This window comes from Aspergillus homomorphus (assembly GCF_003184865.1).
Source record: "Aspergillus homomorphus CBS 101889 unplaced genomic scaffold BO97scaffold_1, whole genome shotgun sequence".
NCBI classification, from domain to species: Eukaryota; Fungi; Ascomycota; class Eurotiomycetes; order Eurotiales; family Aspergillaceae; genus Aspergillus; species Aspergillus homomorphus.
This window is the reverse complement of record NW_020291887.1, coordinates 832,393-846,614: the sequence shown is the minus strand read 5'-3', so window position 1 is coordinate 846,614 and position 14,222 is coordinate 832,393. Positions and strand designations below refer to the sequence as shown.

The window sequence follows — 14,222 nt, the reverse complement described above, 5'->3', positions numbered from 1 at the left end:
TACGTCAATCCGTGGTTCCGCTCGGTGGGTAACAGGTTCACATTTCTTCATCATTAACACCGAATGGGTCCGGCGTGACTGAGGGAGGGTCCAGCTTGGTGTAATTTCTGACTCTCGCTAATCTTGATGTCGAAATAGTAGGCAAACAAGAATCTAGAGCTCCGTGCTGAGAAGACGCATACTTCCATAGCAATCATACCGCGCCGCTGACGAGAAGACAATCTCAGGCTTCGACTTCGTCGACGAGGGAAAGGCATCGATGGTCAAATTGACAGAGTTCAAGGGCCTAAAGAGGTGGGATATTTTGCCAAGTTCAGTGGACAATTCGTCAACGTTTCTGCAGAACCCACGAGGTCAATCAGCCCATGGTTCAAGGAGCCAAGACTTGGATGGTTCTGTGGAACTAAACCATTGAGTAGGAGACTGTCGATCAAAGGATTGCCCCGATATTATACCGATTCCCGAAGGAAGGCTTGGCGGGTGGAGCTTTCGAAACCGATCCAATGTCACCGAGAATATGCCTAACTTTAATGGAACCAAAACTGAGCCCCCGAGGAACGTTGAACTTTCATAGATTGAAGACTGGAACTCCTCCACTCAGCGCAATGTAGGCCTCAGGAACCCTGCAGGCTGTGCCCCTTGGGAATGGTTCGATCCTTCAACCAGCCGAAGGTCAACATCGTCTACCAATTTGACTTCACCCTTTTGGAGATGTATACGGTCTTGGCTGGGATAGTGAGGGTCAGTGTTGAGCACGCCCCTTCGGTTGCTAGTATTTATGTATGATATAGGAGAGCGCTGTGAAAAAAGCTATATAAGACAGCTCGGAACCCTTCTCCAGACCTCCCTTTCAAGTTCACAATCCCACAAAGCAGAGCAAGCAACCTCATCATAACCATCTTTCTTCTCCAAAATGCTCCCCAAGACCATTTTCACCATCTTGACCACGCTCGCCGCAGCGCAAGCCTCTCCCCTCTCTAAGCGCGCCGTGGTCCCCCACGACAGCATCGCCCCGTTCCCCGAGACCGTCCCTAACAACGCCATCGGCAACACTTTCAAGAAGTTCGAGCCCTTCCTCCATATCGCCCACGGCTGCCAGTCCTACCCAGCCGTCGCGGCCAACGGTGACACCAGGTCAGAACGCCTCTCTCTCCTCCGGTGCCCTCCCATCCGTATCTCCAAACCACTAACAAACCCAACAGTGGCGGCCTCCAAGACACAGGCAGCGCGACAGGCGGCTGCCGCGACCAATCCAAGGGACAGACGTACGTAAGAGGAGGATGGTACAACGGGCGCTACGGCATCATGTACGCGTGGTACATGCCGAAGGACATGCCGAACAGCGGGGTGTCGGTTGGTGCGCACCGCCACGATTGGGAGAACGTGGTGATTTGGGTGAACAACCCCAGCAACGCCAACCCGGCGCTCCTGGGCGGCGCCGCCTCGGGCCATGGAAAGTACAAGAAGACCAATGCGCCTCCGCGCGAGGGCGACCGGCCCAAGGTCGAGTACTTCACCAACTTCCCCACGAACCACGAGTTGCAGTTCACGCAGACGCTGGGTCGAGACTTGGCGCTTGTGGCCTGGGACTCGTTGCCCGAGGCTGCGAGGGCAGGGCTCGAGGCCGCTGAGTTTGGGAAGGCGACGGTGCCTTTCAAGGATGCGACGTTCATGGGTAACTTGGCCAAGGCGGCACTGTAGAGGAAAGATGTGTGTGATGCACGGTTGTCTGATGGGTGGTATGGGTGATTGATGTTTCGGGTTGCCTTTGTTCAATAGAGAGGATCGGTGAACGTTGAAACCTTGATCGAGGTTGCGGGAAATAGCTTGGAAGAGAAGCACATTTTAAACCCATCGGCCATTCTGATGTTTGTTGGTTCTCTTGTCATTGTTCAAGATAGTAATTAAATAGCTCCCACCGGAAGGATACTTCGTCAACACCGTCCAAAGACCTGATCAAGATTTGCGTGATGTGCCTTCAACCTAGAACTGTCGAGACTCAGGTTCAGAGATAGAGTGTAGTAGGTATGCTCATATAGGAAGCCAGCGACCGTCCTACTCACTGCCTAGTGCCGCTTTAATTTTCCGACCCCATTGCTCATGCTGAATTAGCAAGACAATCGAAGGAACGCCATTCCATAAGCCGAACAAAACCAGTCGCAATGAACGATCCGCCGGTGCCAGCAGCATCAATCAGAGGCTGCGCATCGACCGCGTTTATGCACGACAGACTGTTTTAATGAAGCTATTTATCGCTGTATTGATAGTCGATCCCTTGAGCATATTTTTGTGAGCATTGACATGGTCATATAATTGAGACCGTCCGGTCTGCTTCAACTGGGGAAGCAATCTTCTGGTACTCCGAAATAAATACCACTTTCATCCAGGTTTTCAGAGATGGGAAAGCGGCCCTGTCGCTGGGCTTGTGAGATGTCCTCATGCGTTTTGGTCGGGATAGGAAAGATGGCCCATAGCCTTCCATAAAGACCTTGTGCCATTGAGCCTAGGATACTCTGGATCGGAAGGACTCGAGTCCGGATCGTCTCCTCATAAAAGAAGCCCATATAGGTCCATCTGGAATTCATGGTGGTCAAAGCGCAAAACCATCAAGCATTGCTCCAATGAGCCTCTCTGGGCTAGATGTCAAGATTGCGCCAATATGACAGGGCATCGACAGACAGCTCAGCTTTTTGGGTGACTCGAGGATGTTAGCAGCAGACTGTCTCCTCCAAGGACTTCCTGCTGATCGACATCCAGGTTGCCCCTACATCTAGCATGTGTCGTGAACACTGCTCTTCCGGACATGACCACAAATTCACATAAGTTGTGGCAACGGATTGCTCTGCTGAAGAGCCCTGTTCGTTCTCTCCTCCTTATTCCTGTTACCCTCGCGCGTATGCATCGACTAAGACTCTATCCAGGCAACTCGTGCCTCAGTTGATTCTTGTGTCCCACGAGCTCGATCCGGTCGGGTTCCGCGTTAAGCTCACTGAAATTCGAATCTTCAGCCGCATACATATATTCAGAGTGCTGTGCTTGCGACACAGGCTGCTGCGGAGTTTGCGTCTTGCGGCGTCGCAAGAAAAACCAAAGCCCTGCCGCGATAGCAGCGACACCCAGCACCCCTCCGACGACACCGCCAGCAATCGCCCCAGAATTCGTTCCATGCGATGTTGGTACAGCGCTCGCTGTCGCAGTCAAGGATGAAGAAGTCGGAGGGGTCGTCACACTCGCTACAGTCCCTGTTCCCGCGCTCGCAGTAGTAGCCGCAGTCGTCGTCGCGATCGCGGTCGTTGTTCCAGTTTCTACTCAGCCGATTGTCATCAGCACTCACTTCGCTAAACCGTGACCCAAGATAATATCACATTCGTTCGAAAAGAACTCACCTTGAGCGATCAGATTCAAGGCGGAATACTTCGCGTTTCCGGGATAATCCTGCGCGGCGCATCCCACCCACGTCTCTCCCTTGACACCAAACCCCTGCGTGTCGCCCTCGCAACAGAAATACCCACTGTAGTTATACAGTCCCCAACTCGAGTCGGCGCAGACAGGTGGATCATCGATTTGAGCAGTGCAATCGGTCCAACTGGGACAGCAAACGTTGTTGGGGATGCTGACTTTGGAGCCCGGGCAGTAGGAGCCACTGGGACAACAGGCATACTGGGTCCCCCAAGTGTGGCCGCAGCTGACTTCATCCTCCAAACAGGTATTATTGCGGCGGGAGGCGAAGCCTTGTATCCCTGCCGTGGCGTTCGTCATGGTGAATGAATTTGAGAGGCCTCGGTCTGGGAGAGAAGGGAGAAAAGAGAAAGGGAAAAAGTATCAGAAAATGGATGAGAGGTGGTGAGAGCTACCATCATTAGTAGTAAAATTATTCTCTCGGTGGGTATCGTTAACAATCATCTCTCCGCTACGGGCAAGGCAGGGGCACCGGGCACCGGGCGCCAAGGTCGATGGAAGGGGCTGAGCGGCCAATGTGCAGCAGCATCCACCATTCCTGTGTTGGCTTGAAACCCCATAGGGAAATTGATGTGATTAAGATCGGCCCCTGGCTGACTCCTTAGCCGCCCCCGCTTGAATCCTTTGGATTCCTCGTCTTTCTCGTATCTGAGTAGCCAAGCACCCGATCTCGGCGCTGAGGCGGGCCACTTACTATTCGACAGGATTCGAGTTTAATATTAATCTCATGCTATCGTATGCTCTCAGCGCCAAGCCTTGTATTCACCACTCGTACTTTGAATCATTTTGTTGATGGTTCGACTACCATCGGTAGCACGCGTTTCACCATTATCGGAGGCAAGGTGTCGCATTAGTAGGCAGAACAGGCTTATTTTTCACAATCTAAAACAGCCCGATTGTGACTCCAGTGTTTGGACTGGAACAGGATGATTTCGATCTCACAAGATTCATCATACAATGATCATAGGGGTTTCCACTGCATAAAAAGACCTCATCAGGGCAAAGGTTGACCCGTGACGAACGCTGACTAAGCCCGCCCGTGGGCACTGCAAACACATCAAACACCTCTCGACCTGTGCAACCTTCAGTCTTGTTCAATATGCTCTGACCCACCCGAGAAGGAGCATTCCATATTATAATAAGATAGAAGCTCTGCGACGGTTTGAAGTCAACAGCAAAGGACTGGATAGAGTTCTTGGTGAGAAGTGAACGTGGCTAGGAAACAGAACAATTCCACACTGACAAGATCACTGATATATTTCACCTTATCGGTCAAACGCATGCACATCGATATCATGATCTCACCCATGGTTCTAGACACCACACCTTGAACTAGTATCCACCTTGTTAATTAGAGCAAAGCTCATCTTTCCATCCAGCCGAGCCGAGATAATCACATATACTCGTCCTCGCAGAAGTCATCAAAGATCCAATTCTCATCCAACTGTGTCCTTTCCCCATCCGTTTCAGCTGCCTCAAGCGCGTCCGTCTTCAGCTTCCTCTCTGCTGCCTTCGCTTGTTCATACTGGGCGACCGGTACCCACCCCTCAGGTCCGACTCCAATGGGATCTTGGCAACTTTGCAATTGGTCATCTGCTTCAGCTTGCATGCGTGCCAGTCGCATGCACTCGCTTGCCTCTTTTTCGGAGTACGTGAGCGGGCACTGTGTTGCATCAGAACCGGTAATGTTCGTCCAGTCCCTCGACAACGTGACCAGATCGGCCTTCAACGTCAAGTTGTCACCCTCCCACGGATCGCTCGCGTGATGAAAGAGGCGCTGCCGGATTGTGCTAAAATCGAGAGCCATGGCGTCATAATGCTTGGGGTTCTTCTCTGCGGTGAACTTGACATACAGATAGTGAAGCTGACGCCTGCGAAAAATCTCCGCTTGCATAAATTGTTCTCTCTCATGCAAGTCATCGAAATCAACTGGGAGACTAGGCTTCTGCAGTGACTCTGATACCTCATCTCCATCATTCTGGAGACTCCCTGGAATCTCACACTGTAAGAAAAGTGGCAGGATAGTGCTGTGCTGCCAGTCAATTAACTCAGTGATCTCTAGGTTATTAGAGATGAGTATATTGTTAGGCTGCAGATCAGGATGCCGCAGAATAGGACGAAGAAGGCGGGGGCTACCATGCGGAATGAGCTGAGGTGCAATATGAATATAACCCTCGAGATTCCGAATGTGGTCGAGATGAGGTTGTGCTTGATAGTTGTACACCTTTCTGCGAAGACGCTGTAGAGGTTGAAGAGGACGTCCGAATTTATGGAGGTACGCGATCTCCTTCCTGACACTACATGTGAAAACTTCGAGACAGTCATTGTCTGCAGGATGTTAGCCACAGATGCCTTGCTCGTGGGTTTCGGATGGTGGAGAGTTATGACCCAGATGGTCCCCGGCCCACCGGGAGGTTCATCCTTCTCCCGTACCACAACCGCAGAGAAATATCAGGGCCAATGCACAAGCGACTTCCATCGGCAAGTGCAGGGCTTGGAAAAGATACTTGCCGAGACCGGGGTAAGTCGGAAAACTAATAGAGACTGCCACTTGCTGGGAATCGTAAAGCGAATAGGCGGGACTCTAGCTCGACTATGTTCGCCACAACTTTTGTTCTCTGCTGCTCGGACAAATCGAACCATACGTCGCCTAAGTTTGTCCCCTGCATTAATTCCATGAATATATATTCAGTCCCGGCAGGGTTTTCTGCATCAGGAGAATATCCAAACACCTTGGGAACTGGTAGACCGTGGTGACGAAGATAGTCCAGTGTTGCTGCTTCGCTTGCAACAACCAGAGATCGGGGCTGAGCGAATAGGTACGGAATGCGGGCCAAGAAGCGGAAGTCATCCCTCATGGTGACCAAAAAACTTCGATTGAAGCCTCCCTCGGCGAGCTTCTCGAATCCAACCACGCTGTCTTCTGGCTGGTGGTTGAACGAGCTGCGAGGCGCTTGAGTTCAGTGACGTTGAAGACTCGTCTCCTCTCGCGATGTCTCAGGTAATTGTTGTAGCTGAATTTATCAATGGGCTCAGTTATCTATCGCCGAATGCCATTCCATCAACATACATCCATCGTCCGGACGTGTACTCGAACAGATCAAAAGAATTCGGTGTGTTGCAGCCATTGGGATAACCAAGTCTGGGAGATGTCTTAAGTTGTGTGAAGAAGAAACAAGAGGGCCGAATTCTAGAAGATGTATGTAGATACAAAGGCATATTCTGAAATCTGAATACGAAGTGTTGCATGTATAGTTGATGACGCGCTGGGAAGAGACGGCGTCGCGTGATTAATTATGCAGGACATATCTGCTTAGTAATAGGTATGCACTTTCCGCTCCCGTGAAACCCTCGCACAGGCAGGTAGTTTTAATGAAGTATTACTCTTTTCTCTGATAGTCGACTCTTCGGAGCCTCAGAAACATTATCGGGCATATACATACGTGCCAGGTCCTGAGCACCATAGCGCCTCGGTGCTTTCGTGTATAGATGCTTGAGCCCACCCAGCCCTAAATTGACACGAAGCGGGATATGATTATCCCGCCATTAGGATAGTTATTTTTAGAAGGACTCTACTGGACCGAAGCCTGTATAGGTGGACCTAGTCAAGCCGTGTCTCAGACTCTGCTGTGAGCCTCCCCTTAGTTGCATCCCTCACGAAAATCCTGCCGTTCGACACAATTCATCCCTTCTGGTGTTTGTCTGTCCTTGGTGGAACATGTATCGCCCCTCGACACGGAATGAATGGATGTTCTGCGGAACATTGTTCGCGCAGGGTTCGATAGTCACCCTCCTCGAAATGTCAGTGCCGAAGTGCGCCCTCGCTTTCGGTATCGGTGATGCATGCTCACACTTTGCGATAGCTTCATCTTAGTGGAGTGGTATTCTTGGATCAATCCCCCGATATACCAGGTGCCAGTCTCTTATGTTGTCCCCATCAGTCTCGCTATCCTGATCTTCGCCTGTGTATACGAAACCCTCCTCAGCCTTGACGCGGTGCATCACAAAAACAGCATCTTGCTCACTGCGATTTGCTTCAGCAACCTCTGCATCATCATCTTTGCCAGTCTGAAATGTGTCGAAACCAAAGACGCGGTCACCAGCGTCAGGTACGGAGTTGATGGAACAGGGCATCCCTTTACGGACTCATCGAAGGACCTATGGAACATCATCCAGCCCGCCGTGCTGGCCGCACCCATAATCCTCGCGCTGTCGTCAGCAGGGCTGATCTTGGCCGCCTACCGTCTGCAGCGCGACTACACCTGGATCATCTACAAGACCATTCATGGTGATCCGTCCCTCCGTTGGCGCTATCTTGCCTACGAGGTAATACACTGCCCCAAACTCTATCCCGGAGCACAGCAATTTTCTAAATCAAGAAACAGCTCTACATCGTCCTCATAAAATACGTATTCTTCTTCCTCGTGGCCTTCATCGTCGAATACAACCTCATCGACGTGCATTTCAGCGAGTCAGAGTACAACCTGACGCTAGCTTTGGTCCCCACAACCTTCGTCGTGATGATTCTGGGCATTTACTGTGTGAAGCAGGAGATGAAATGGGCCATGGCTTTCATTGTAATGTGCTTCCTAGGTCTAATCGCCTACCTCCTGAGCCGCATCGTGGTGCTGTGCGGGTCCTCGCGGCGCGCCCACACGATCGCCAAAGACACGATGCTACTCTTCGCCAGCGTGTCTCTTGCATTGACCGTCTTGACCCTCGCCACCGCCATCCAGTGCGTTATCAACTTCGACCACGGGGTGTCGGGCGTCAACCCACGCCATGCAACCTCCCGATCCACGACGATGGGTTCGCGCACCGCATTTTACCCCCTGGAGACCGCGTATGCCGGCCGCACGAGTGACGATGAGGAGATTAGGGCGCTGCCGCCATATCGGTTTGTGGTGAATTGAATGAGATGTACTCCGTTGTACTGTTTGCATAATGTATCCCGGGACCAGGCAAAGTATTCAATCACAGATCTCATCCCGGTCTCCATTTCCATGAACTGTTGTCTGGTTTGAGGAAGTGTGTGGCGTTGCCGTCAGGGCAGACGTTGTCGGAAGAATCTGCAGCTAAATTTCACACCGTGCCTACTGGTGCCCTGGGAAGAACTTTAACCGAAGAATCCGGGGATCAGTCAGTTATGGGGTAACAAAGGCACCGCTGCCCATGGGGTAAGATTCATGCCGGAATATGGGGAAGAGAGCGGGGCCGCATAATGCTTAACGACTGATTTTGTGGGGAAGCATACGCAATCCCCGCAGTTCTGGCAGCCAGACCGCTTGTGTTCGCCCCAGGAACCCCAGGAGCTACGGTATACCTCCTTTCCTTCCGAGAAACTCTGCCATGAATGTTCGTTGCACTGGGCTGTTGAGGCTTTCGTGGCTTGAGCTTTTGAAATCTCCCTAAATCCTACCATTCATCATGTTTCACTTTTCAGGGGACACACCCTGACCCCATCACTTCCCTTTACCCAGCACACATCACACACCCAAACCCAAACAAAAACATGGGCCTATGGGGGCTCAAGGGCGCGTCACTCGCTCGAGCCCGTGTATGCCTGATAGTCGTCCCATCGTTTTTATTGTTCGGCTACAACCAGTCCAAAATAGGGGGCATTCTCAGCTATCCCACCCTCTTTCGCCAATCCCCTAATACTGAAACCAGCAGGACCACCAGGACCGTCGATGCCACCAATGTGCGAAGGCCCAGGGAACGGTCGTCACCAATTACACTATCGGATGTCTCATTGTTGCGCTGTGCGTCACGCAGATTGGGAACCGCATTGGACGTCGTGAGTCCCTGATGATCGCGGCGGCCATCGCAGCTATTGGTCAAATCATTTCCGGCATTGGCAATGGAGGGTGAACGCTGTGGTGCCGGTGTGGCAGAGCGAATGCACAGCCCCGAAGAGCCGTGGCAAGAATGTGGGGATCATTGGTATCTTTATTTCCTCTGGAATTGCTGCCGCTGGGTGGGTCAACGTTGGCTCTTCCTTGATCAAGTCCAGCGAGATTGTTTGGCGTTTCCCTCTCGCCGTGCCCATTTTTTTCGGTCTAATGATTATCACTTTCACGCTATTCTTTCCCGAACCTCTCCGGTGGCTTATTAGCAAGGGCCGCTTGACCGAAGCCCACGAGGCAATGCGGGAACTCTTTTGGGACACGACCATTGACGACGATGCGACTCGGATGGAGATCGACAACATCTCGAGCCATCTTCGGCAGGGTTCGCAATCGGAGCGTGGCTTCCTGGACCTCCTGAAACCCCGAGGCCAGCGGCTGTTCTACCGCATGTGCCTTGCGATTGGCATCAACTTCTGCGCTCAGATGACGGGGGCCATCGTCATCTCTTACTACGAGTCGACAACCTTCAAGAAATCGCTTAGAATTGCTTGGTCTCGAAGAGCAAAAGGCTGCCTTGCTCAATGCCGGGGTATTGACGTGGAAGATCGTGGCAGCTACATTTACCTGTCTCTGTATGGACCGCTTCGGGCGAAAGCCCCTGTCTCATAATCGCCTGCCTGAGCATGGGCTTGTCCATGGCCGCGCTGGCGGGGTGTGTCTGGAGCATTGACTATCGCTACACGATCGGTGCCTTGGTGGCGGCCACTTTTTTTCTCTTGGCCTTCATGACCTTCTTCCCCCTCGAATTTCTCGGAGCCAACTTTCTCTACAGTGTTGAGAATGCGCCCCAAGACTTGCGCATTCAACTGACCGCCATCGGGTCTGTGACCCATTGGCTGTTCAACTTTGTCATTGTGGAAATCATCCCGATCGCGTTTGTAACGATTCGGTGGAAGTATTATGTTGTGTACGCCGTCATTAGGGTGAGTGTCGCTGGGTTGGTGTACTTCTTGTTCCCTGAAACCAATTGCCGGTCACTGCAGGAGATGGACGAGTTGTTCTCGGATCCGACCACTGGTGGCAAGTTCCAAGCTATGCTTGAGCATTGCAGACAGGGCAGCCCGAGACCTCATCAACAAGAACCTTGGTGGCGCACATCAAAATGTTTAGACGGCTTGGGACACATGTATGCCGAAGGAAATGCACAGACTATTCAGCGTACACCCCTTTTATGCATGTTGCTAGCATCGGTTGACCGGACTATTTCCCACATTTATCTCTACTTTCCCGAAATCAATCCCATTATTCTTCAAAAGCTCTCCTTGTAGGCAAGCCCAGCGCAAAGTAGACGATGGCCAGATCCGTGGGGTGTGCTTCCTCAATAAAATCTGTATTGATGTGCGTGGTTCTCTTTGCATGGTCGTATTGTATTGTTCCATGTATCAAAAGCCAAAGCACTGCCTGTAATTGTAATCAGAGTCCCCGAGACCTGGCCACAAAAGCTGTTTCTGAAATGTTATTCGGGCGAACGGCATCGCCGCCTGGGTATTCTCCCCCGCCACTGGTGATCTGCAGGTGCCATCCTTTTACAAAATTCAAGATTTTGAAATCAATCGGAACTCGGAAGGCTACCAAGTGCTGTAGTAAAGTTTGCCGATTGGTCGAGAACAATTACGGGGACATCTGTTCAAACTCCTGCACGCAGTGCAGGTAGCAGGCTTGGCAAAGACCAATGAGGCCTGCTGTCCCGAAAGGAAAGCAAATAATACAAATAGCACAGGATCAGCCAGGAATGCCATTTCCGAGTTCCGGGCCTGTCAAAGCGTTCATAACTTAGTCAAGCTGAGATGCAGAGCTGCCTTACCCCTCCTACTCTAGGTATATGCATGTACATAGACACATCGGTGGCTGCAGATAGGGCTAAGCGAGCTATAATGTGAGTGGCCAGGGTGGACCACACGTCAGAGAGCTCCGGCGATCGTCGTCTGCAAGAGCACCATGATTAGCCGATCGGACTCAAAATGTTTGTTTTCAGTCTGTACTTTTGGCCGCGGGCTCAGGAAGCCGTAGCCTTATTGGATTGCATGAACTGTTCTCTCCGATCGGCGTTGGTTCAAAACTCACGATCGGATCGAATGAACTTATCTTGAATCCCGGATCATCCTCAAGAGTTACCTTTTAAATGGAGTCTCAGTGAGCAGCTACGGCATCCTCCCTTCTGATCACTCTTCTCTGTCTTGCCAAGTCGGCAAATGCCTTCACCACCTTCGACACCATCTGCACACTCCCCTCCGGCCCTGAACCGGTCGGCTATGTCGCCTCGCCCAATACCCAGGGCACTCTCACCATCGTTTGGTCCTGTCTCTTTACCATAATCTCCTGCACTTGGCCCGTCTTGCATCTCGATCTTCCCGACAACGAGAGTTATACTCTCCAGGCAAGCGGGGTAAGCTGAAATGGAGATTCCACAAATAGAAATACGCGACGGGTGATTTCTGGCTACCCGACGGTAAAGGCGAAGGCTTGGTGGGAGTTCCGCAGCGAGACAGGTCATGCATATTTTTTCTAAATTTTCTGCTTGCAACTCATATTACTGTTTATTTGAGCCCCTGCCCACAAAGCATCATTTATTCTATATAGTTCTATTCGGCAAGTTTGAACGCCCCATGACTCTCGATCGCTTTTGAACTTGTCATAATCTTTGGCTTGATCACCATTGATCCTGAGTTTACTACTAGATCGATCCTCTCAGGAAAATCAATTTATATTGAACATGTCATTCTGATATAACTTCGATGACAAGACCTAATATATTGTGCCTAGCATTGGTGGAATGATTAAAGACCCTGTTACCACCATAGGCATCAGTTGTAACAGGCGTAAGAAAGTTTAGTGAATGTTTCATCGGTCACTGTTAGGCTACTTGATTATAAGCATGTTGATTATTCTCTGACAGTTTGAACAACTTATGAGGAGACTCTGGCCATCTATAAATTCAGGTTGTTTTGAGCCGAAGTGGTTGTTGCCTTTCACATCGATTGGGAAAAGTGTGTCAGAGTATAGGTGATAGACTTACAAATTTTGAGCGTGGCTAAACGACACTTGAAACAATATAACATACCTCCAGTAAGTGCCGTATAAGCTTCCCGAGAACAAGTAGTGTTATTTATAGCCTGGACTCTTCATCTCGGCCCTGTACAGTACTGTACTGAAGGTGACTAGTAACAACTTCTTTACTGTCTCCACACCTTGAAACCTTAAATTCGCACTACGACGTTTGGCATGAGATATAAACATTGAAACATGATAACGCAGACCGAATCAACCTACTCAAAGTTGGTTAAGATCAGTTGCTTCGTCAAATAAGGATAGACAAAGTCCACTTTAACCACCCCCAAGCGATGTCGCCGCTCCCAGAGATGGTGGGTGAGGTAATTGCTGAGATGCCAATTGGTGTAGTCAGCATGTTGCTTCGGGGAGAGGAAGCTATGATTTATGAGGGCTTTGTAAATACCCCAATAACTCCCCCCCGGAACGTGATAGCTATTGCATCCTATGCTATACCAACGATGATCCCGGTTGTCGGAACGCCCAACGATCCATTGGAGTGTACGCTGCACGGCCTGCCAGCGGACCTCGCGGTCTGAATAATCCCAGCGTATTCCTGGGGCACCGTCTCGATCGTAGCACAGCGGGATGCCCTTCTGGCCTTTGGCATGGCCCAGCAATATCATCTTGCCCCGACACGCGGCAAGCGTGGGATCTGTCGTGTCGGTGTAAGCCCGAGCAAAGCGGCCGAGGCAATCCTCAACCGCGCGACGCGTCTTCTCAGTCTCTTCCTGCCGATCCCCGGTCAAAGACTGCATGTCGCGTTTGATCCTCACCAGCACGGTCTCGTCGGGATGCTCGTCGAGGAAAGTGGAGATCACGCCGAGGACATGAGGTAAATCATGCCGCAAGCCGACTCGCCCATGCCGCAATCGCAGATCCGCTCCGGAGGTGCGTAAATCCAGAAAGCGCACACCCATCCGCAGTTGCTCGGCTACCGAAGCGGTTTGACATTCGGCCATTTCCAAGGCAAAGAGCTTCACGGCAGGGACGAAGACATACCCCGGGAGGGGCTGGACCTGTCCAACGACAGCCGCACTATTGTGTGTCCCCGGGATGGTGAATGCGGACAGATGAAGGTACCCCGGATGCTGCTGGCGAAGTTGTCGCATCCAGTTAGCTGGATCCAAATCTCCCGCACTGGGCTTGGTGAGAACCCTGACCCATGATGTGAGTCGTCAGATGGATAGGAAGGTAGGTGTTTCTCAAGTCGATGACTCAACTCACGCAATATTGGGTGGGAAAATTATTTCGTCTCCGTTGACGTGCGCTCCCTGAGAAAAGACAAGCATTCCACGGCTATCTGAGTGAGTGGAGTTTCTTGTTTCCTGTGATAACCTTGACCTACTTTTTATTTCCTCGATAGAAAATTCGCCCTTGTGTCACTAGAACATAATCAAACCGATACGATCTGCTAAAGAGTCTTTCAGATGCAGACACTTCAAACCGGCCTGCAGCGGCCTTGTGAGAGCATTCCGGAGTGGTTTGCCCATCGTACTGCCAGATAAATACATAGTATCCCGGGCACTGATGCTCAATATCGGCCAGGGCTACAAGCAGGCTCGCCCTCAGGGTTCCTTCATTGTATTTAGATGGCAGGCTAGGCGTATGTTCCATGTTGAAGAGACCGAGAGAAGCAAGCAGTATTCCACTACATCCGCCAGTGGAATAAAAATAAAGGAATTTGTGGATGTCGAATGGTGGATCTTGTTCTTCTCTTATGAAAATGCACACGTCACTTCCGTCGACATTTGTGGCTTTTTTGAATGGACTATGGACACTGGAGTCAGCTCTAGCGTGAGGGGC

At 51.1% G+C, this 14,222-nt stretch overlaps 6 protein-coding genes across 6 annotated transcripts; 3 read left to right on the top strand and 3 right to left on the bottom strand.

Moving 5' to 3' along the window:
* Positions 1 to 913: 913 nt before the first annotated feature.
* On the top strand, positions 914 to 1,701 carry BO97DRAFT_334128 (NPP1 family protein; the record flags this gene model as incomplete). Its single annotated transcript, XM_025691386.1, has 2 exons — positions 914 to 1,134; positions 1,203 to 1,701. 2 exons carry the CDS (start codon positions 914 to 916, stop codon positions 1,699 to 1,701), a joined length of 720 nt encoding a protein of 239 aa, XP_025556583.1.
* A 1,212-nt stretch (positions 1,702 to 2,913) lies between these two features.
* On the bottom strand, positions 2,914 to 3,759 carry BO97DRAFT_333425 (uncharacterized protein; the record flags this gene model as incomplete). The annotated part of the gene is made up of 2 exons (XM_025691358.1): positions 2,914 to 3,305; positions 3,387 to 3,759. 2 exons carry the CDS (start codon positions 3,757 to 3,759, stop codon positions 2,914 to 2,916), a joined length of 765 nt encoding a protein of 254 aa, XP_025556582.1.
* Positions 3,760 to 4,852: 1,093 nt separating this feature from the next.
* Positions 4,853 to 6,923, bottom strand: BO97DRAFT_430433 (phosphotransferase family protein; the record flags this gene model as incomplete). The annotated part of the gene is made up of 6 exons (XM_025697438.1): positions 4,853 to 5,756; positions 5,848 to 5,952; positions 5,995 to 6,386; positions 6,428 to 6,473; positions 6,530 to 6,612; positions 6,903 to 6,923. The coding sequence occupies 6 exons, from the start codon at positions 6,921 to 6,923 to the stop codon at positions 4,853 to 4,855; spliced, it is 1,551 nt and encodes a 516-aa protein (XP_025556581.1).
* Positions 6,924 to 7,142: 219 nt separating this feature from the next.
* Positions 7,143 to 8,497, top strand: BO97DRAFT_359230 (uncharacterized protein). Its single transcript, XM_025692309.1, has 3 exons — positions 7,143 to 7,260; positions 7,323 to 7,785; positions 7,845 to 8,497. Exons 1-3 carry the CDS (start codon positions 7,178 to 7,180, stop codon positions 8,370 to 8,372), a joined length of 1,074 nt encoding a protein of 357 aa, XP_025556580.1. The 5' UTR covers positions 7,143 to 7,177; the 3' UTR covers positions 8,373 to 8,497.
* A 474-nt stretch (positions 8,498 to 8,971) lies between these two features.
* On the top strand, positions 8,972 to 10,563 carry BO97DRAFT_430431 (MFS general substrate transporter; the record flags this gene model as incomplete). Its single annotated transcript, XM_025697437.1, has 5 exons — positions 8,972 to 9,205; positions 9,235 to 9,326; positions 9,356 to 9,859; positions 9,964 to 10,455; positions 10,506 to 10,563. 5 exons carry the CDS (start codon positions 8,972 to 8,974, stop codon positions 10,561 to 10,563), a joined length of 1,380 nt encoding a protein of 459 aa, XP_025556579.1.
* A 2,071-nt stretch (positions 10,564 to 12,634) lies between these two features.
* On the bottom strand, positions 12,635 to 14,033 carry BO97DRAFT_419661 (PLC-like phosphodiesterase; the record flags this gene model as incomplete). The annotated part of the gene is made up of 3 exons (XM_025696579.1): positions 12,635 to 13,574; positions 13,644 to 13,715; positions 13,765 to 14,033. 3 exons carry the CDS (start codon positions 14,031 to 14,033, stop codon positions 12,635 to 12,637), a joined length of 1,281 nt encoding a protein of 426 aa, XP_025556578.1.
* Positions 14,034 to 14,222: the final 189 nt, after the last annotated feature.

Coding starts and splice junctions, on each gene's coding strand:
- BO97DRAFT_359230 (XM_025692309.1), top strand. CDS start 7,178: ATGTATCGCCCCTCGACACGGAATGAATGGATGTTCTGCGGAACATTG. Junction 7,261..7,322: donor ATAGTCACCCTCCTCGAAAT/GTCAGTGCCGAA, acceptor ACTTTGCGATAG/CTTCATCTTAGTGGAGTGGT. Junction 7,786..7,844: donor GGCGCTATCTTGCCTACGAG/GTAATACACTGC, acceptor ATCAAGAAACAG/CTCTACATCGTCCTCATAAA.